The 22,691-nt window shown below is 40.5% G+C and overlaps 1 protein-coding gene across 5 annotated transcripts in view; it reads left to right on the top strand.

Annotated features, from left to right (window-relative positions):
- The first annotated feature begins 745 nt into the window (after positions 1 to 745).
- LOC143856235 (HSP20-like chaperones superfamily protein) overlaps positions 746 to 22,691 on the top strand; it is a 57,319-nt gene continuing 35,373 nt past the window's right edge. Inside the window, exons 1-6 of one of the 5 annotated variants that reach the window (XM_077366392.1) lie at positions 749 to 922; positions 1,005 to 1,063; positions 11,448 to 11,519; positions 11,608 to 11,751; positions 11,855 to 11,903; positions 12,611 to 12,753. In XM_077366392.1, the coding sequence (XP_077222507.1) occupies positions 11,475 to 11,519; positions 11,608 to 11,751; positions 11,855 to 11,903; positions 12,611 to 12,753 (381 nt within the window). In that variant the 5' untranslated portion in view covers positions 749 to 922; positions 1,005 to 1,063; positions 11,448 to 11,474. Of the gene's footprint in view, positions 923 to 1,004; positions 1,131 to 11,447; positions 11,520 to 11,602; positions 11,752 to 11,854; positions 11,904 to 12,610; positions 12,754 to 22,691 lie in introns of all 5 variants that reach the window. The other 4 variants (XM_077366391.1, XM_077366390.1, XM_077366394.1 and 1 more) reach the window with 4 other exon arrangements.

The raw sequence follows: 22,691 nt of genomic DNA, 5'->3' as shown, positions 1-22,691 counted from the left end.
CACTCTTTTTGGCACTAGGTGAACCCGAACCCAACCAGACAACCAGACCCAATTTTCGGGTTAGATGGGGTGGATCAGGGTTGAGAGATGTAGAGGCGGGTTGGGTTAGGGCTGACCATCCTCAACCTGAGGCTCAGGTTTCGTTGGGTTAGGGTTGGGGGAATGCTATCCTCAGGTTGGATTACGGTTGGCGTCAACTCGATCCAACCAGACCGAGTTGAATGTTTTTTTCGTCATGGCAATCAACCCAACTACCATCTCTGCAAAGGGGGCAAATTAGAAGAATGCCATCCAAATAAATGTATTAGACATTTGCATAAATAAATGATGCTACCGAAACAGTGTAAAATTATTCATGGGAAATGTTATCAGCACTACTGTATTTTGCTGAGGGCACTCCTCACTTTATTAAAAGAACGGTATGGCCCCTACCATAGAATGATCCAAACCATCCATTAGATGGCCCACATTCTAAATAGGTTGTGCTCCAAAAATTATTTCCATAGGTTGATCCTAACCCTCTGATCTATAGAGGGTTAGGATCAACCCTTTAACATTCAGATCGGAGGGTTAGGATCAATCTATGGAAATGATTTTTGGGGCACAACTTATTTAGGCTGGGGCCCATCTAATGGACGGTTTGGATCATCCTATAGTACGGGCCATACTGTACTTTTAATAAAGTTAGAGTGCCCTCATCAAAATACAGCAGTGCTGATAACATTTCCCATTATGAATCCTTCTACGCATGTAAAACTTTTGCTAGGGAAATCGAATTCCGAGGAAATCTATTTTACGAGATTTGGTTTAGTGATTTCCGGTGATTTCCCTCGACAAATGATGGAAAATCCTTTCTTTTACTCTAGCTCCATTTTTTCTGCCCAGCTCCCTCCCCTACCATAAAACCCTAGCTATCACCAAGGTCTGTCTCTTGATTTTCCCTTTTTTGTCTTTTTTTTTTTGAGATTGATTGATGGTGGTATGTTTATATTTCATAATTGCAGAGACTAGTCGCAAATAGAAGCTTTTCCAGGGCGAAAGTTTCGTCCTTTGAAATCTTCAGGTGAATTGGGTTTTGGGCTTTGTTTTACCTTTTCATCTGAAACAAGAATCCGGTTTTATCAAATAATGTATGTAATTGTGTCTTTCTTCTTCTTTGATATTTGATCTGTATGCGTAGAAGGGTACAGACATGAGCATTTTACAAATATTATAATGTGGCCATCCCAACATGCTACTCTGTAAAACTATATCATTCGATCCTTCTATTGAGCACTTGATACATTAGGTACAAAAATGAAACAAATTCATGTGTGTGTGATTTTTTTTTTTTTTGAAATTTCCTTCCTTTTGTATAGGCAAGTATTGCTCGAGTCACTCAACCATAGTTACCGGAAACTTCCTTGTTGGATGGAAGCTCGCTTACCCGGAAATTCACTTGGGAAGCTAAAAATACGGAAGAAAGTAAAGAGGAAGCGTATTGGAAGCGTCAATAAATGTTAACATGTAGCATTTAATAACTAATAAGCCTCAGTAGAAGCGAAAATTAAGTCCATAGAAAGAGTGGGATTAAGTTAGGTTTGCAACATATTAAAATTTATGATGATTATTAAGTTTTAAATTTACTTTTTTTAAAATATGCTACTTCAACTTGGTCAAAAGTAGAAAAAACTCTCTTAGAGAGATAATCACTTAAATGGGAAGTGTACTATTAATTAGGAGGAAAGTAGGAAGCGTGTGGGAAGCGCACTCATAGTTACCGGAAGCTTCCTAGTTGGATGGGAAGCTTGCTTCCCCGGAAGCTAAGTTCTTCCCGCTTTCCAAATTTAGGGGAAGTGCGCTTACCATATGCTTCCGACGTATTTCTGCTTAGTTAAGAGTATGATTCCTATTATGTCATTAGTTCTTGCTAAAAGAATATTTTCTCCTTTTGATGATGCTGAAGGAGTGTATTTAGAAAGAGTGCATTTAAAAATTGAACACCTGTCTTAAGTTTCAAATGAAAATTTTGTGAATCTTCTTTCAAAAACTTAAACATTAAATGCACATGAATAAAACAAGTGAAGCTACCATTAAAAAAACAAGTGAAACTATAAATTCCCAAAAAAATGTCATTCTAATTAGTCATGGAGACTTCTTTTCTACTTGCAATCCTTACCCATATTAACCCTTACACCTAACCTATTACAATCATACTCTTTGTTCTTCTTTTTCGCATCCAATGAGGCTTATTACATGCTCAATATTGACTTTCAATGATGGTTCCCATACTTTTTTTTTTGTTTAATTTCTTTAGAGTTGTTCGCTTCCCGTATTTTCTTGTTTGTAAACCCCTCATTTCTTTTTTTTTATTGGTAAACCCCTCATTTCCTGCATCACTTCTCGCAACCGTTTCCTACTCTGGCAAATTTAATCTCAACTATCAAAGAACCCTTCCCTGCATTACTATGTGGAAAATAACGCACTAAGCCTAAAATAGTCTGGCAGACTGGCACTATATAAGGTATCACCAAGTCAATGGTACGATTAAATAGCATATTGCCTGGTATGGTACATAACATTTGCGTGGGTCAACCCATATGTGATACTCATGTAGTAACAGTTTAAACTACAGTTAGTACAAAACCATCTAAAGATGCTGTAATAAAAGCATCATTAGGAATCTTGTTGCTGAGAAAAATAAACAACTGAAATGATGATTGAAAATACCTGACAATATTGTAAGCCTGGACAAATCTCAAAACCAATGGGCGGTTTTTACTTATTCATTTTAACCTGTAAGCCCAAGGGTTCCCATGGGTTAATCATTCACCTTACCTTCTTGTTTTGTTGCTAGCAAACCAAATTGATTAGCATTTATGGACTAATGTGTTGCTTTGAGGTGTTGTGTTGTATATAGGAATTTCATGTCATAATCGCCATTACACAACTCTTCACAACACATGACTTGTGGATCAAGGAGCAAAGGAACCAAGAGCTTGCACCTATAGTGAAGACATCCTCATTTGAAGATGTTCAAGTAAAGAAGCTCATCATGAAGATCCCACAAGTTTCCTAAGCAAGTGTCAAGAAGGAGCTTGGAGTTTAACATGCCATGGTGACACCTCATGAACCTCAACATGCATTGAAGATTGGAGGACATGTCACAAGAGCCAAGACAAAGTTCAAGATGTTCACTCAAGCCGAAGAAGTCCAAGAAAGTGCAAAGGAGCCAAGACATTCCAAGAAGACTCAAGGTTCTTATTTTTAGAATGTATTTGGAGTCCTCTTGATTTTATGTTTAAATGCACTTTGAAAAGGTTTTCAAATAGTTTTTATACTTAACTTTTTACATCTTTGAAAATCATACACACACTCAAAAATGTGTTTGAAAATCTTGGACTTAAGCCCAAAGACCATAGCCCAAAAGCCCCTGGATTTTAAAGTTAAAATGGAATTTTACTAAGGGCCAGTCGACCGGGTTAGGCCGGGCGACCGTGGGATGGAACCTGGAAATCCAGGCCATCTCGAATTTTATCGGGCCGGTCGACCGCGGATATGTGCCTGTTTCAAAACATAACAATCCTACATGTGTTTGGGTGGGCGACCGCCATGGGTTGGTCGACCGAGATAGTGTTTTATGAGCCAAATTTTTGAGCAAACAGTTAGCCCTCGCCTGGCGACCGCCATGTGGCCGGTCGACCGTGACGGTAAGAAATTTGAAAATAGAATAGGGCGCCCGATAAGGGCGGGCGACCGCCGCGGTCGAGCAAACTAGCCGTTGGGGCGTTTTCTGCTTGACTTTTTCAAGCCAAATATTTACAGTTTTACCCCAAACAGTCATATTTTCAAATACACTATATATACATGATTAAAACCTATCTCTACAAGCTTTTGAACATTTGAGAAAGATCAAATCCCATTTCTCTTTGAGCTTCAAGTTTCATTTCAAAAGCAAAAACCTCTTTGAACATGTATTTCCACATTCTTTCAAGAGGCACTCCATAGGGCTTTTCTTTTGCTATTTCTTAGGAGTGATTGTGAGCTTAAACTTTGTAATCCACCTATTAAGAGGCATTGAGAGTTTTTATTTTTATTTGTTCTTCGTTGAGGGTCTTCTCTTCGGCCCGGAAATAATTGTGAAGAAGAGGGTCTTCTTTTTGGCCCGTGAACAAAGGTGAAGACAAGGGTCTCCTCTTCGGCCCGTGAAAAAAGGTGAAGACAAGGGTCTCCTCTTCGGCCCGTGACAAAGGTGAAGACGAGGGTCTCTTCTTCCGCCCATGAAAGATGAAGACGGCATACGAGGGTTTGTTCCCTCGCCGAAGGCTTCGTGCAGATGGGCTTCGCTTTGGCCTTTGAGAATGGAAAAGCTTATTGTAAGAGCTTCGAGATTAGGCTTGAAATCTCATCATAGTGGAGTACCCAAGGAGCCAAACTTGGAAGAGTGGAGTAGGTCAAGTTGTGACCGAACCACTATAAATCTTGGTGTCCTCATTGTGGTGTGCATTGTCTCTCTCTCTCTTCCTTTCCTTCTCTTGCACGTGTGGTGATTGGTAATCTATAACCTTACTTATGTTTATGCTTTAGTTGAACAAGGGTTAGTAAATGCACTTGTGTTAATTGTTATAAACCCTAATCGCATTATGATATTCATTTGAACAAGGGTTATTTTTAATGTGCATGATTAGAATGTCTAAACCTTAGCTTCTATTGATAAATCTATTTGAACAAGGGTTAGATTAATTAGTGCTTAATTAAATAGATTAATTTTTAATCTCCCTTAATTAAGCCTAAAATTTCTAATTGACCAATTCACCCCCCTCTTGGATTGTCACACCTGTATTTCATAACCCAAGCTTGAAAAATTTACCAACTGAAGCATTGAAACCATCGGTTGGATTTGTTTTTACCCGCGAGATTTATATGCTTATTTTAGTTACAATGGTAGGAATAGTTTTCGCAGATAATCAACATCACAATTTTAGACCCAAGATCAACTTCACCATTTCAGACCCAATTCTTTCTTTGCTGCTGCTCTTCTTTAAGTGTCTGTTTGGAGCTTTTGGAGATCTTTGAATTCTTGTTTTTTCATTCCATGGAAACCACTAGTGAAATTTAGATATATTGTAGTCTTTTGATCGTAGAAATATGTTGTTTGGTTTCATGAATCCAAGTTGAGAGCTTTAGAAATCTGTGTCTTTTATATGCTTTTCTTTCCTTCATGATAATCCATTTCAGAGCTTAATGTGTTTGATTTTTTTTTTTACGTGAGAAACTGGTTTAGAGAGCATTAGGAGTATTATGTTTTGTATGCTATGTTGTCTTTCTTTTCTCGTTAAAAGCCCAAATCAGTTCCCTTATTCCCCCACACCCTCCCTCTTCTTGCCCACCCTTATGACCTTTTCTTTCCTGCTTGAAGCAGATCTCCTTCTCTTCCACCAAAAACCCTAGGCATCACTCTAGAAATCTGATTTCCTTTTTGCCATAGAGAAAATCCAATTCATATATGCAAATACCTATGATTTAGCCGACACTTTTTTGAAAGGAAAACCAGTAAAAACCTATGGTTTAGCCGACACTTTGAATTTATTGCTTAAACACGTGTCTACACGTGTCGACACTCCTTTGGACACATTTAAATGTATTGCTAGGAGTGTTCGAGTTAATGTGGGTCTTTGTACACATATTTGTCTAATAATCAATAATTTAATATGCATGTATGCGTCACCATTTCTAGATTTTTAGATGTTGCCATGTCAGACAACTGATATCCGTGTCGAAACTCGACACATGAATCCGTATCGACAAATTATGATTATATACTTTCTATTTTAGCCGTGTCCCCGTTTTTAAATTTTGGCGGTTTGCCGTGTCCGACACTCCGTGTCAATGTCGACACGTGACACTCGTGTCTATGTCCACAAACAATAGGCAAATACCTAACTTTCTCCACCCCCCTTTGCAAACCAAAGAAAAGTAAAGAAAGAAACGGGAAAAAAACCTATCACAAGGCTCTACAACCACAACCACTATTTTTCCCAACTCAAATTTAAAAAACTTGACTCCATATCAAACCTTCTCAACCCATACATAGAACCTATCTTAGAACTCCAAAAATCTTTTTGTCCCTTCCTATTCTCCAAAACTCACTGGGTTCCTTTGGTAAAATCAAAGGAAAAAAACTCTAATTCTTATTGTCGAAAATCTACATGCATTTCACCCCACCACAGTAACTCTCACCTCAGAGCTTCAATTACCTTTTCTAACAGAGTTCTTGTTTGGTTGCAATTCCGATGGTGTGAACGATCTGTGGTAGTATTGAGATGAATTGCTCAAAAAAGATGACATGATCTCTCTGTTTACATCGTCCCTCACCCATTTCGCATTGAAAGTGTTGGGTTGTAAATTTTTCAACCCAATGGTGCTTATATATTTAGAAGCTATGGCGTAGCTTCTCCTTCTTCTTCCCTGGTTCGATAGATTGATGTGCCCTTGGCTGTTTTTTTTAGATTCAGTTTCTATTATCCTAGTTCTTTATTTCTTAGTTAGGTTGATCCGGTTAGTTCAGTCCTTAATTCAATCTTTCCATGGAAGTTTATGCTAAGAATCACAGCCCTCTTGAAGATTCTGATGAAGAATCTACACATAAATCCTTTGCAAACTTGAAAATCAATTGGTCTCCTGGCTTTCAACTAAAAGACCTCATGGGAAGCTCTAGTCTATTGGTGGACCCTTCATCTCCGGCAAAGCTCGAATCACAAGTAGAGATGGGTCTGGACACCAGCCTCCCCGAAATGCTTGATCAAGATCTTCAAGCACTGTCTTTTACTGACTTTATCTAACACAAACTAAGCAAAGCCAGCTCTCTAAGTGAGAGATTACTAGAGCTCAAACAGCTTTCTCAATCCAGTGACTTCGAAAACTCCCTTTCAGTGCGAGCTAAAATGGACATCTTGAAGTTCATTGAGGCAGAGCTCAATCACTCCCCAACTCAGTCGAGCCCAAACCTTTCATCCGGTTCTGGGTCCTCATCCAAGAAGAAGCACAACAAGAAAAGCAGGAAAAAAAGCAAAAGCCAGCTTACGGCACCAAATGGATGAGGAAGAGGACCTTTGCATTGGGTACGAAGACCGGGTGCGGAAGCTCATGTCGTCCAAATCCGGTGGAATTCCCATGTTCTTGAAGAGAAATCCACCCTTACCAGTCCAGATACCACTCCTTCGCATTACCAGGGGTTTGAAAAAACCACCATGGACCACTCTTCTCTGGTAAAGCGTTCTGATTCAGAGACATTTAATGCATGTTCTGATGATCTTAAATCTGGACAAGCTAGGGAAGCTACCTGCAAATCTGCTTTTATCAATGCAGATAGTACACTTGGATCCGTCCAGCTTCAATTGATTCCTAATGGCCTTTTTGCAGGCCCTAGTACATCCACTTCTTGTCAAATGGACTGCACTAGTGTAAAAGTCAGACCTTCTCTTTTGACGCTAGCCCTCATTGTACCACCTCATTGAATACAAAGGACAGTTCATTGAATGCAAAGGACAGTACATCAACATCTAATGCATTTTGCAGTTCCGATGCATCTTTTGACCATGTGACCCAAATGTCCTCTCCAGATAGCATCTCCTTATCCAAGATTTCTTACTTGCATCACCAAAGACAATTGACAGACAGAGCTTGTGCTAATGCTATTAATGCTGAAATTGAACCCAATGCAAATGGCTCCATGCATGCTGAGGCGAAGATAGTCGAAATATCTTCTGGATCTTCTTTGAACGTGGACCCTGTAGGTCTTCAACACGGTCCTGCCTCTTTAAATGCTGATGGATTTATATTAAATGCGCCCACTTTTGGGCCTTCTCGTGCCTTGGACCTGCAAAACCACCATGGTGCAGGTTTGAAGTTGGATAATAGCTCTTCAAATGTTCCTTCTTCATGTGCCCACACTTTGGTTTGCCTTGTAGCCAAAGATTCCATTCCCATTAATTTCTCAGACCTATCAAAGGAGGGTCATCCTGCCAGCTGTCAGTCCAAAAATCTTTGGGAAAGGAAGAGTATCCTGTAATAAGTTCGAACTTTGGGCAAACCAGGGACCTCTCAAACCCTTTGATTGATTCATCTTCAAATCCTTCCAGGAACTCCCTTGCCCTTCTTTCCCCCCGGAGTCAGCAACAGATCGGTCCCAAATAAAAAGACTTCGGACTGAGCCCTGATCCAGTGACTAAAAACTTGTGGAAAAAGCTCTTCAATGGCAATGAAGCATATGTTATTTCCACTGAGCTCGATCTTATCTCCTCTGATGAAGATGAAAAATAAAAAATGGAGCTCCTCTTTGAGGATGAAGAAACCCTGGAAACAGAAAAAAAGGGGGAAACTGCCTGGTTAGGTACTTTCTGGGTAAAAGACCGTACTTTATCTCTCTCCGGGAATACCCCTCACGTAAATGGAAGCTATCCGGATCTCTCCAAATATATACCCTAGAGCATGGGTTTTTTCCTTTTTGAATTTTCGTGTGCCGAGGATTGCCCTAGTGTCCTTGAAGATTCGGGGCATAACTATAGGGGCAGACCCCTAATTCTTCAAAGGTGGGACCCCAACTCTTCTAAAGGAAGCAAATTTCAGAAGTTCCAGTGTGGATCAGATTCCCGGGCCTCCACCTCAAATTCTGGTCGCATCATTGTCTTAGTAGGATTGCAAGTTTGCTAGGCAAGCCTCTTTACATGGACACCCAAACAGCAGAAGCTTTGAGGTTAAATTACGCTAGCATGTGTGTCCTTATTAGTGCAACTCAGGTCCTGGCCGATTGCATCTTTCTCAAAACCTCCTCGGGAGTGATCAGCGAACAAATCCTTTACGATTGGAACCCTAGAGCTTGCAATACCTGCTGTGATTTCAGCCACTGCACAGAAGAGTGCCATCTTCATTCGATTCAAAAAAAATTCTGTCCCAAAGAAGGAATGGAGATCAATCCACAAAACAAAGTCAGATGGTCATCATTCGAAAGAAGCAAGGACTGATATCTGCATCAAGTTGAAGGAAAATCAGATTATGATCCAAATCTCGTCTCTTCTGTAAGATTTTCAAATAGTAATGCAATAGCCTCCAACACTAAATCTTTCAAAGCCGATATCAATAGGAACAAATTCTCAGTTCTGGGAAAGCAAGTTGATGATCCAATCACGAAGGCAGACAGTGCTACTATGGATTTGGCCATTGAAGAAGGCCCTTGGCAATCGGTTCATAAGAAAAAAAGATAGATATGGAAAATCCCCGCCAATGCTCCTTCGCCCCTCTTCCTCCTGCGTTCTCCCCTCGCTCTCAAAACCTCCTTAAAAATTAGGCTAATTCGGGGGTTTCGTTTTGCTGTTTGGGGCAGCCATGCTGTGAGTTATTGGAGTTTCAATTTGTGCCCTTTTTAGTTTTTGGTTTTGTTGTATTTTTGGTTCGTTATTTTGAGAACCTTTTTCTTTTGTAGTTGTTGCTGTTTCCCCTTTCCTCTTTGGAGATAGGGTTGCTTTCTTAAGCTCATTTTATACCTTTCTTCTATTTAATATATTCTGGTAGGGGTCCGCCTAACCCCAGCTTACTCATCCAAAAAAAAAACTCTCTGTTTAAGTTCTTTTGGTGTTTATTTTTCTCTTAATTTCTTGGAATATTTTCTTGCCACTTTTCTCAAAGTGTGCATTCATGGAATTCATATAGTGCGTTAACTCTGGTCTAAAATATGCGATAGTTTTTCTTATTCCTCTTTTTGATGGTAAGTTGGGCTTGAAACAGTGACCCCTAGGGTGCAAAATACAAAACATAAACATTGGGCTCAACTTTTCAACAACTTGCACTGTGGTTCGTCTGCAATCTTTGATTTTCAGCAGCAATTTAAATTTAGTTAGGGCATCAAACTTTCAAAAATTTCTCCTTAGATCAATTTCACGCGACTATTTTTCAGATCGTGCACTGATCCTTTTCTAAAGGATCCATGGTTTTTAATTTGAGTATTAGTCTTGACCATGGTTTTAAATTTCGACCGAAATCCGAAATTTTGGATTTCGGTGGAGACCGACACCGAAATCACCCAAAACCGAAACGGTCATTTATTTCGGCCGAAATTTCGATTTTGCCCAAAATTTAAACCAAAAAACCTTTTTTATTTATTATTTTAATATTTTACCAAAATTTCGGTAATTTCGGGCGAAATTTAATATTGAATAAAATACCATTTTCTTTGTGGTACCGGATTTCGACCGAAATTTCAGGGTCCGAAACCGGTACCGAAACCGAAATTTTAAACCATGGTCCTGACAACTTTGCCTTTTACTTCCGTTGTTAACATCCTCAGTCACTGTTTCCAAATAACGCTACATTCTGCTACTATTTGGCTCTACATTCTCATTCTATTGACTATATTGGGTTCATACATTCTGATCTAACGAAGTTCTGCTACTATACCTTCAATGATACATATTGGATAAAGAGTGGGGCACGTCAACTTCTTGAGGGTGTTTTCTACATTTTATTGATGTGAAGACCTTTATTTGTGGTTCTTGTTGACTGCTAACAGTTTGAATTATCTAACTTTGCGAGCTTTGTGCTATGAAAATGAGTCTTGCAATGATCAAAGAAGGATTTGCCTATAATGTCAGGGTATTTTTTTGTATTATCTGTTGTTTTATTTTCTAAATAATTGACGTACTCAACAAAAACAACCCATATTAGGGCTTAGGCCTCGATGGTACCATTTTCTACTAACCTTATATGAAATAAAATTGGGGAAACATATTCATAATAAAAAACACATTTTTCTTTTTTTTGAAGGAAATTTCTAAATTTTATACATGCATTCATGAGTTCCTTTTTGGGTGTTGTCATACTACCATGTTATATTTAATAAATGAGATTTGCTAGGCAATTTTGTGGAAAGCTATTTCGCAGCTCACTTTTGCATGAGAGCAGCCACACAAGCTCACTTTTTAGCAGATTTTGTTTCATTCATTTAATTCATCTGAGGTGGCTGCTCTCTCATGCAAAAGTCAGCCGCGAAATGCTTTTCCACGAAATTGCCTGGCAAATCCCTTAATAAATATATGAGTTGGTCAAGTGTAACGTGCACGCATGGTTTTGTATATTCATGGAAAAAATGCTTTGTATTTGCTAGCCATGTCCTTTTTCCTGACCATTTGAAGTATGCAGCACATGTTTGTCACATTCTGTAACGAGTAAATGAGTCCAGATGCATTGGGGCGAAGTGGTGTGGATTAACTCATCCATTTCTTTCCATCAAATGATTTTCTCTCCAATTGTTGTCCATACCTTTGCTTTATTAATACATATGTGCATTTTGGAGTATGATTTTCTGCGTGTATGTCAACATTTATCATACCTTTATTGGAAGCTAAGGAAAACCACCGGAATTGAAAGAAACAAAACCCTAGAATGCTTCTAAAAATCCCTTTTTTTTTTGCCAGAAGTTGAAAGGGGGAATAGTGAAATGGATGAGAATTTGGCACCAGAGAAGCGCCATAGCTTCCTGCATGGTGGTAAGTAAATGTATCTCATCTTCGACTTCTAGCTGGGATTTGGATCTTCCACTCCCTTCAACCCGCTTCTTCCCTTTCTTTAGATCAGAAGGTTTTTGATTGGGATCAGACGCTCGAAGAGGTGAACATGTACATTCCTCTCCCCACCAACGCACCGCCGAAAATATTCTATTGCAAGATCCAATCCAAGCATGTGGAAGTGGGAATCAAAGGAAACCCTCCTTATCTTAATGTCTGTAGTAGAACTATCCATTTCTTTTTCTTTGTCAGATACAACTTATCTTGGTGGAACTATGCCTTTATTTATTGTTTTACTTTCTTTTCTTGATTTTCAGCACGACCTTGCTTGTCCAGTGAAAACTGACTCGTCATTTTGGACTTTAGGTACTTCTCTATTTATGATTTTTTGTACTCGGTTCTGCCTTTAATTGACAATGGATTTAAAGTAAATTGAGTGCAAAAATGAAGAAAGCAATTGATAGTTATAACTTTGTAAGCTGAACTCTTCACGAACAAATGCTCGTGGAGACTTGGAGCTTCTTTTATGCCACCAAAATTGGTCCTTATCTGCAAATAAATTTCTTTTAATTTAATATTGTTTGCAAATGGGGCATTAAGTCCTCTTTGTAATCCATTAACTATATTATTTCTAAAATTATTATGACCATTATTGCAAGAAAACATATTTAACTTCAAAACTAATTTGCATATAATATAACATGCAAATAATTTTTATAGGTATCCAAAGAGGTCCTGTCCAAAACTATGAAGCCTTTATCCCGATACTATTCTATGATCATGTCTCAACAAATGCACCATTATTATTATTTTTTAGAAAAATGACACTATGAGATGCACTTATGTAAAGAGTTTTCGCTAGATGCAGCGTTGATGCATTGAGCTGACCCACATGACATTAGCATTTTCTTAGAGTTGGCCCTGACATGGAGATGTTGTTGCCTCAAACCACCATATGATTGGGCAATCCTAACCATTCCTTCTATAATTGTCATCATCAGTGCTGTCATCTTTCTTATCATCATCATCATCATCATCATCATCATCATCATCATTATTATTGGGTGTAACAGAGGATGGGACAATGCACATAACCCTGCAAAAGAGAGACAAGAGGCAAACATGGTCTTCCCCCATATCAGGTCAAGGTCAACTTGATCCGTATGCAACAGATCTTGAGCAGAGGCGCCTTATGCTACAGAGGTTCCAAGAAGAGGTGATTTCTGACATTGACACAAAAGCTGCAGTGTAGTCTTCTTAGAATGATTATACTTTACCATTCCAAAAAAAAGAAGTAAATATTCATCCTATGATAGTTTTTTTTTTCCTTTTCCTTATTTAACTCTTTATGTAGTGATATTGGCATATTCTATGATATGACTTGTGAGATTGGATGCCCATCCTTTTATTACCCAAGTGTAACTGTAAGCACTTTTGGTAAATATGCATACCTCTCGATACAAATTTCCACTTTTGGATTCACCCAGATAATATTGGAATCAATGTATTATACTTTAAGCAAGTAAAAAGACTTATATTGAATTTTAAAAGAAAGAAAAAGCAATACAATTGGTAATGCATTGACTAGCACACATTGATATTGTTAGAACTTAGAAGTGTGTGTGGGTGTGTATTGTAGCCATAAGGGCATAGTAGTATTTTGTATGTTCTCTTTCCTATAAATACATAAGTGAGGGGGAGGATCCCTAACTCACTCTTTCTCTTCTTCTTCTTTCTTTCTCCCTCTTTGGTGGCTTCTAACATGGTATCAGAGCCCTAGGGTTTGAGGCCCTAGGGACCACCTTGCAAGCCTCCCTTCCTCCTCCCATCTCGTCTCCTATCTCTTCTCCTCGACTCCCCGCTACAGTAAACCGCTACAGTAACCTGCTACAGTTCGTGCTACAGTTCCACCACGACCACGACCACCCTCCACCTCCTCCACCACCACCACCACCACCACCTACACCCCAATCTCCACCATTTGAAGCCCTGCATATTCTAAAACCCTAGTCCTCTTCTCCGTTTGTTCCTTTTTTCCTTTCTTTTTGTCCCTTTCCTTCATGGCCTAAACATTTTAGTCCCCATAACTCTTTCCGTGGCTCCGATTCCTTTGTATATTTATGTCTTTTTCTCTTCGAGGCCTTATCATGCCTCCCGCCTCTCTCGGTTGTAGTGGTTGTCATCGGAGCCGCGGTATTCTCTCTTGGCTCATCTAGTGGCCCCTCTTCCTTTCGGGCTCTGCAGTCGTAGTGCTTGAGCTCCTTCATCTGTCTTTCTCTTCATGGATCCTCCATTTATTTCGGATCCCTCTCTTAGCTTGACCTTTTCGATTCGTCCCTCTCCATTATCTTCAGCTTCCTCTTTACCTAGCTCTTCTTCATTGGTGGATGGTTCATTCCCACCTCATTATGTGCCCTCTCTCATGGAGGACTATTCAAACGCTGAGCGGTGCCTCGTTAACACCTCTACTCATTCTGATTCCTTTGATTGTTCTACTATTGCTGCCTATAGCACTAGTGATCGTGCTACTCGTGGTGGCGGTACCTTTGGCTGTGGTCGACGCCGTAGTGTATGTGTTGGTGGCCGGGATCTTACTGGCGGCCGTGATACTGGTGGTCATCCCCGTCCATATTGCTCTCATTGTCGGCGGGAGGGACCTTATCTTGACACTTGTTATGCTCTTCATTCCGAGCTCCATCCGCCTCCTGAGTGTCGCATCATTTACTCTGTACACCATTTGGCTTCTGCTCCTTCAGCTATATTGGCTTCCTCTTCACAGCACAGTATAGCCGCCCCTTCTGAGGGCTTCTTTGTCTCTCACGCTAACAATGATGAGTTCCAGTGCCTTCGATTATCCCGTCGCCCGTAGAGTGCTGTCTTTGCCCAGCCAGGTAGTTTCCCTACCTCTTTTCTTTCTAGCACCAACTCCTGGATCATTGATTCCGGGGCATCAAACCAAATGACAGGTACTTCTTCATCTCTTAGTTCCTTTCGGCCCCTATCCTCGCAGTCTATTACTCTTCCTGATGGGAGTACTACTCCTATCTCTGGTATTAGCAGTATTTCTCCACGCCCTGGTCTTACCTTATCCTCTGTCTTATGTGTTCCCTAAGTCCCCTTTTAGCCTACTTTCAGTTAGTCAGCTTACCAAACATCTTCATTGCTTTGTCTCATTTTATCCATCTTATTGTTTGGTTCAGGATTTCTCGACTGGGAAAATGATTGGTTCGGGACGTGAGGTAGATGGGCTTTATCGTCTCGACTGTGGCCCTTTCAGTACTGTTTTGCACAGCTCCATCGATGCCTATCAGTGTAACTGTTGCCTTGGTCATCCTTGCCTCGAGCGTCTACAGCGGACCTTCATTGTTCCTACCCCCATTCAGGCATTTCAGTGCGAGGCCTGTGAGCTTGGCAAACACCGTCGTGTGTCATTTTCTCTTAGACTTGTTAGTCGAGTCTCGCACCCTTTCGAGTTAGTACACTCTGATGTATGGGGTTCCACACTTACTACCTTTCTTTTTGAATACCGATATTTCATTGTCTTCATTGATGACTTTTCTTGCATGACTTAACTTTATCTGCTTAAAGACCGCTCGGCGGTTTTCTCTGCCTTTCGTACCTTTCATGCCGAGGTTACAAATCAGTTTGGTCGTTCAATCAAATGTTTGCGCACTGATAACGCTCGAGAGTACTTTTCATAATCTAATGGCTTCCAAGAATTCCTCTCTACTCGTGGCATCATCCACCAATGTGCTCACAACTCCCAACAAAATGGTGTGGCAGAACATAGGTTGAGATCTTTACTGCATGGGACCCGCACTCTTATCATTCAAATGCGGGTTCCTAAGACCTATTGGGGTGATGCCGTCCTTACAACCTGCTTCCTTGCTAGTAGGCGTCCTTCCTCTGTCCTTAGTGGTTCATCCCCATTCGCCTTGTTACATCCCCAGCATGACCCTTTTCCTCTCACCCCTCGGGTTTTTGGTTGTGTGTGCTTTGTCCACAACCTCAACCCTAGATTAGATAAATTAGACCCTCGCACTGAGCGATGTATCTTTCTTGGGTATTCTCGGACCTAGAAAGGTGATCGGTGTTACAGTCCTCGCTTACGTAGGTCATTTGTCTCTGCCGATGTCACCTTTTTTGAGTCCGAGTCTTACTTTATCACTCCTCATGAGGATTGTCCCGCAGTTCTTGATTCGAACATCCCGCTTCCTCGTCTAGCTCTTCCAGACCCATACCTTCTCCTTCCTCGTCTCCTCGTTTGCCGGTCCCTGAGTCTTGCATACCTTCTCCTTCCTCAGGTCCTCCTTTGCCGGTTCATCCGTCTAGCACTGTTTATGAGCCCTCTTCTTCATTACAGGCTCCAGAGGTTCCTCTTCCAGCTCCTACGAAGACATATCAATGCAAGTCGAAGTCTACAGCCCATCAGCCTCCTACGCCATCGACATCTCAGCCGGAGATCACGACTACCTCTTCTCAGGTACCTGCAGATTCTCCCATTGCCTCGGGTACTCGTTCTTATAGCATTGCTCATCCTATTTCCTCATTTGTTTCCTATGACTCTCTGACCCCTATGTTTCGGAGTTTTGTATCTTCTTTGTCTTCTGTTTTTGTGCCACAGTCCTTGCTAGCAGCTCTTGATCATCCTGGTTGGCGTGCGTCTATGGACCTTGAGATGGAGGCCCTTCAGGCCAATCATACATGGGATTTAGTTCCCCTTCCACCTAGAGCTCCGCCCGTTGGTTACCACTGGGTTTATGCCGTCAAACACTTACCTGACGGGACAGTTGAACGCCTGAAGGCCCGCCTAGTTGCCAAAGGTTATACTCAAACCTTTGGAGTTGATTACCATGAGACATTTTCCCCGATTGCCAAAATACCATAACTCAGGGTTCTCCTCTCACTTGCAGTTAACAACGGCTGGCCCATACATCAGCTAGATGTGAAGAATGCCTTCTTACATGGAGAGCTTATTGAGGAGGTGTATATGGAACAACCTCCTGGGTATGTTGCTCAGGGGGAGATGTCCTCTTCAGTGTGTCGGTTGCGGCGATCTATATATGGCATGAAGTAGTCCCCTAGAGCTTGGTTTGGCCGGTTTAGCGATGCTATCATGCGCTTTGGCGTGAAGCAATGTGCTATTAATCACTCTGTCTTCAGTTATCAGTCGGGTGCTAGTTGTGTTCTATTGATTCAGCGGTGATTCAGTCAGTGATTCAGCGGGGATACATAAACTGAAGACATTCTTGCAGAAAGAGTTCTCAACCAAAGATCTGGGACGTCTTAGATACTTTCTTGGCATTGAGGTTGCCCATTCTACTAGAAGTATCTCTCTCTCGCAGCGGAAATATGTGTTGGATCTTCTTGAGGAGACAGGTTACCTTGGAGTGAAACTTGCCTCAGTTCCTATGGACCCAAATGAGAAACTTCTTCCAGAAGAAGGGGCTTTGTTAGATGATCCAGGTAGATACAGGAGGCTAGTGGGTAAGCTCATATATCTTACAGTCACTCTTCCAGATATATCATATGCTGTTGGTGTTGTTAGCCAACATATGAGCTCACCCCGTACTTCTCACCTGGTAGCAGTGATTCGGATTATTCGCTACTTGAAAGGGGTACCAGGGAAAGGCCTCCTATTCAAGAAGCATGGGCATATCAGGTTGGAAGGATTTAGTGATGCAGACTGGGCAGGATCTCCTGCAGATAGGAGATCTACCACTGGATATTGTACTTTTGTTGGCGGCAATTTAGTGTCATGGAAGAGTAAGAAACATGACATTGTTTCCAAGTCTAGTGCCGAGGCAGAGTATCGAGCTATGTCCCATAGTAGTGGAGAACTCCTTTGGTCACGTTCACTCCTATCTGAGATTGGTTTCTCCCCATCTTCTCCAGCTCAGCTTTATTGCGACAATAAGGCTGCGATTCATATAGCTACCAATCATGTCTTCCATGAGAGAACCAAGCACATAGAGGCAAGGTTTTAAATCTCGGTTTCGGTCATCACCGAAACCGAAACGTTTCGGTTTCGGTACGAAATTTCGGACGAAATCTTGTAAAAATTTCGACCGAAATTTCGGAAACGTTTCTCCAAAATTTCCGAAATTTCGGGTGAAATTTTGTACTTCAACGAAACGTTTCACCGAAATTTCCGAAATTTCACCGAAATTTTACCGAAACGAAACGTTTCGGCCGAAATTTCCGAAACGTTTCGGCGAAATTTGGTACTTTTCCGACTCACTGTGAATTTCGTTTCGTTTTCCACCGAAACCGAAATATTTCGGCTGAAACAAAACGTTTCAGCCGAAATTTAAAACCATGCATAGAGGTTGATTGTCACTTCATTTGCCAGCGAATTCATAGAGGCGAGATTCATGTTTCTTTCACTCGGTCTGTGGACCAACTAGCGGATGTTTTCACTAAATCCCTTAGTAATGCAAAATTAAATGACATCTGTAACAAGCTGGGAATGTATAATATATACATTCCAGCTTGAGGGGGAGTGTTAGAAGTGTGTGTGGGTGTGTATTGTAGCCATAAGGGCATAGTAGTAATTTGTATGTTCTCTTTCCTATAAATACATAAGTGAGGGGGAGGATCCCTAACTCACTCTTTCTCTTCTTCCTCTTTCTTTCTCCCTCCTTGGTGGCTTCTAACAGATATAATCGTGCAATGTCATGTCACCATCATTGTAGAAAATTGATACTAGTATTTGCTTCCTTTTTTTTTTTCTGAAATGGTGAACTAATATTTGATTCTCCATTGGAATTATTGCTTCTTGATGAGTTTGAGAATTCGTTCCCATTAGAAGGATGAATTTACCCGTTGTATTGATTGGAAGGAGGAATTTACCCCTCATATCTACTTATTCCAAGAGAGAACAAAAGGGGAAGTTATCCTTTAGGCCATCTAATGGTGTATGGAATCCCATCATTATGAAGAATCGAACTTGACCCTTCAAAAGTAATTTCACTCCAGAACAAATTCCTGAGAGAAACTCACCTTATTTTGGTCAACTAGCTTAATAAAGGTACAATTGACATAGCCATCTTCCTAAGAGAAACTCCAACAAAGCTAGCTTGATTTGGATTCCTCTTACTACCGCCATTAAAGTTAAATTTAGCTGGACGCGAGGAGGTCCTCGATGCTGGAATATCCGCAGGCAATTTACGTCAGCCTTCATGTCTCCGTAGCATAAGGTTTCTTTTGGTTTCATTAGTTTGAGTCATGTGGTGTCATGTTTGTAATCTCATTACTTGCACGTCTTTAATGGTATTTTTTGCACTAGTAGGGGCAGTTTTTTTTTTAGGGAGATGATATTTTCAGCCCCTCTGCAGTACGCATTCCCCCCCGCTTAACGTGAACAGTGGGCAACTTTAATGTTTTTGACATCAAATCACGTTAAAAAGGGGGCGAATATGTACTGTAGCGGGGGTGAAAATATCATCGCCTTTTTTTTCATGGCAAATTTTTTTATTGAAGAATAGAGGAGAAATAGTACAGAGGACTGAGATGGTCAAGAAAGAAAAAAAGGGAAAGAGCTCCAGAAAGTGCAAAAAGCTAAAAAGAGGAACTCAAGGGGTAAGAAAATCAAATAGTTCCAAGGAGGCTCTTCAAACTCCCGCCCAGGCCAATCTATTGGCATCTTCGTTGGTAGATCTCCTCACGTGCCTATAGGAAATAGAGAAGCATTCTGCTTGCTCGTGAATCTCATCAATCCAAGACGTGAACCTCCAGGCCTCCCCTTTAATCACCTAATTACATTCGGGGAGTCTCCTTCAACAATGAGATTATTCAAGAATGGCCTCTCTTAAAGTCACCAGATCTGTAATGCTGCTCTAACTTTTGCTTCATTTGAATCTGTAGTTCCGATGGGACTTGAAAAGGCCCACTTAGTAGCTCCCTGATCCAATGGGTTGGCCGAAATTTTGGATTTCAACCAAGACCAAAACAAAGTCGCACGGAATCATTTTTTTACATGAAATTTCTACTGAAATTTTCACCGACTGATATTTTAGAGAGACCAAATTTTTTCCACGAAATTTACAAGATGTCGGCTGAAATTTCGACCGAAACCGAAATTTAAAACATTGTATGATCGTCCCTTAGAAGACCTCTTACTCCCGCCGGTCCTGGATTACCAAGACTAGAATCATCGATGTTCAACTTTAGAGGCTCGGGAAGTTCCCATTATGGCAAGGGAATCGATGTCTCTTTAGAGCTAAAGCAAATATCTCTCCACCTTCGTCACAATTCATAAGCAGATACAAACCGAAAACTCGGAAGGGCTTTTTCCCATGCGATGGATAATGCGAGCTCAATATGTAATCCTATTTTCTTGCAAGACCCATTCGGATAAGGGCAAACTCCAGAGATTGATTCGAAGTTAGACCAGCTGAAGAAAGATGTTTTCATGAGTCGTCCAGCCCTGTGGATCAACTTTATTATCAATCCGGTTTTTGGAGCTCCTCAATTTATATAAATAAATTGAGGTGGCTTAACTTTGCCCTTGAAGACTCGAGCATTCCATTCTTTCCTAAGGACCCATAAAGTGGCAAGTAAAACCACTTTCCAAAACATCTTCCCTTTTGAATGCCAAAGTACACGACCATTGCTCCAAAAGGTAGAATAAGTATTTTAGGAAGACCCACAGCATGCCAAACTTTCTCAAGATTGTTCCCCTTGCTTCTCTAGCAACAATGTAGAAACATATGATCTACTGTTTCGCCAGCTTGCACACAGTGCACAATGGCCCACAATCACCATATGTCGATTGCGTAATTGATCTATTGTGGAGATCTTGTCTTGAAAGTGCTTCACACCTTAGCTAGAAGCGAGGGCCAGGGCTCATAGCCAGATGAGAGTAGAAGGATTTGAAACCAAAGACCCACAGACGAGCACCATATCCAAACTCCTTTATCCTCATCTGTCCACTTTTTGAAGCATTCCTCCAGAATTTACAAAAGAATTTGCCACCTGATCCACTTCCCGCTCAAAGAAATTCCTACTAAACCTTAATTTTCATGAGATCCTTTCGTCCACTTAATCGAAACACTCATTCACAAAAGCTTCCTTATACATAACCACTGCGAATAAATCTGGGAATGTATCTTTAAGACTATGATTTGGCCGACTCTTCGAATTTGTTGCCAACTCATGTTTCCTGATCTGTCCGACACGACACTCGTGTCCACACGTGTCGACACTCCTTTGGACACTTTTACTTGTATTGCTGGAAGTGTTAGACTTAATGTGGGTGTGTGGACATGTTTTTGTACCTTGTCAAGTGTGACATTTTGTTTTTTTATTGAATATTGTGTTTACCTCATTTAGACAACTCATATTTATGTTGAAATTGGACACACGAATCCATATCCACAAATCATGATTACATATACTTTTTATTTTAGCCGTGTCCCCGTTTCTAAAGTTTGGGGGTTTGCCGTGTCCGACACTCCGTGTCCTTGTCGACACGCGACACTCGTGTCCGTGTCCACAAATCATAGCTTTAAGAGCAGATGCTTGACACCATTTGTGGTACTAGTATCTAATCCGATCACTCGAGTGCACTCTATGCCTGATACCTTTGCAGAGCTTATGTCTTTGTTTTAAGATATCTCTCCACACTGCAACCACTGTCTAAACCTGTCCCCAGATAGCCATTGGCCCGGCTCACTACTATAAACCGGAGACCACAAATGTAGTCTTTCCTCCCAGATCTCTAGAGCCATTTCCCCAAGAGGGCTTTTTTGACATTTTTCAAACTTCTAATGCCCACTCCTCCCGACTTTAAAGGCGTACAAACCTCCTCTGAAGTAACAATATGAAACTTTGTCTTTTCATTGGACCCTCCCCAACTGGAGGATACTCATTGGAGATTGGAACACCAATAGTTGATATAGGAATATTGGCTAGGACGACCTTGATCAGGGTTATTCTATCTCCTAAGGACGCCAAATTGCACCTCTTCATAATCGGGTCCCAAGCATATTCTTATTTGGCTTACTTCCTTAAAAGCAGCCCTAAGTAGGAAGGAGGGAGCTTATCCACCCTGCAACCGAGCAACCCCTCTAGCTTTACGATAGACTCATCTTGGGTATTAATACCAATCAACCTTGACTTACTAAAATTAGTTAGGGTCTAAGTTGTAAATATCGTTTCATTCGTTCCGGACTAAAATTCGGAACGAAATGGTCATACTTTATTTCGTTTCGAATTTTTTGTCAATTTCGTCTGAAATCTGTTAATTTTCTCCTACACTCCTTGTCTCTTCTTCTTTCCTCTTCTTAGTATTTACATGTAAATCTTAAGTAAATGGACATGTAAATAAGGGAATACCCCCCAATTGGATTCATTAAAAATAGTTTTAAGGCCAAATTCTAAAAGGATAAAAAGTTGACTTTCGAGTTCTAGTAAAAAATTCAAAAAAATCGAGCCGAGTCAAAATTTTAGCTTCCAAACGATGGGTAATTTTTCAGTTTTAAAAATTCATATACTCTATCAAGCCCTAACATTATCAAATCCCAAAAGTCTGGTAAAAAAAACTCATAATTTGGTATACAAAAATTTTTCATCTTGTCAGGCACTCGTCAACACAAGCATTTCAGCTGATAGTGATTTTCCTTAATGTTGGATTTTTTACATATTTGGTTCATTTATTTGTTTCTTATATTTTTCTAACAATTTCTGATTTTTTGGATTTTTTTTCATATTTTTAACTATTCAAAAAAGAAAAAAAAAAGAATTCCCTTAGCGTAGTGGGACAAAAAGTTTCGAACAAAATAAACGAAATGACCAAAATGTTCTGTTCCGGTCACCAAAGCAAAACAACAAACGAAACGAATTTTACAACTTAGGTAGGGGTAGTTTGGGTATGCAAAGTTTCCATTAAGGGTAACATATGGGCATTCCTTGTAATGGGCTTAGTCTCTATAAAGCCTTCATTTCATTTTTCTCATCAGTTTTGGATGATTTGATTTCATAGAGATTCTTCTCTTTTGAGATAGAGCTTAGCTCTTCTCATATTTCCCATCTTCTACCGTGAGGTAATGGGTTGCAAGCTTTTGATTCTAGCTTCCTTCCATCTCACATCTACTTTCGTCTTGTTGAATGCAAGAGTGTTTTTTTGCTGACTTCGTGCTTGAGCTGAGCTAG

The sequence above is a fragment of the Tasmannia lanceolata genome, unplaced genomic scaffold (genome assembly GCF_043159265.1).
Source record: "Tasmannia lanceolata isolate RefF3 unplaced genomic scaffold, GAP_Taslan_0.1 ptg000023l, whole genome shotgun sequence".
Lineage (NCBI taxonomy): Eukaryota > Viridiplantae > Streptophyta > Magnoliopsida > Canellales > Winteraceae > Tasmannia > Tasmannia lanceolata.
The sequence above is the reverse complement of the archived record's forward strand: the minus strand, read 5'-3'. Positions and strand labels throughout refer to the sequence as shown.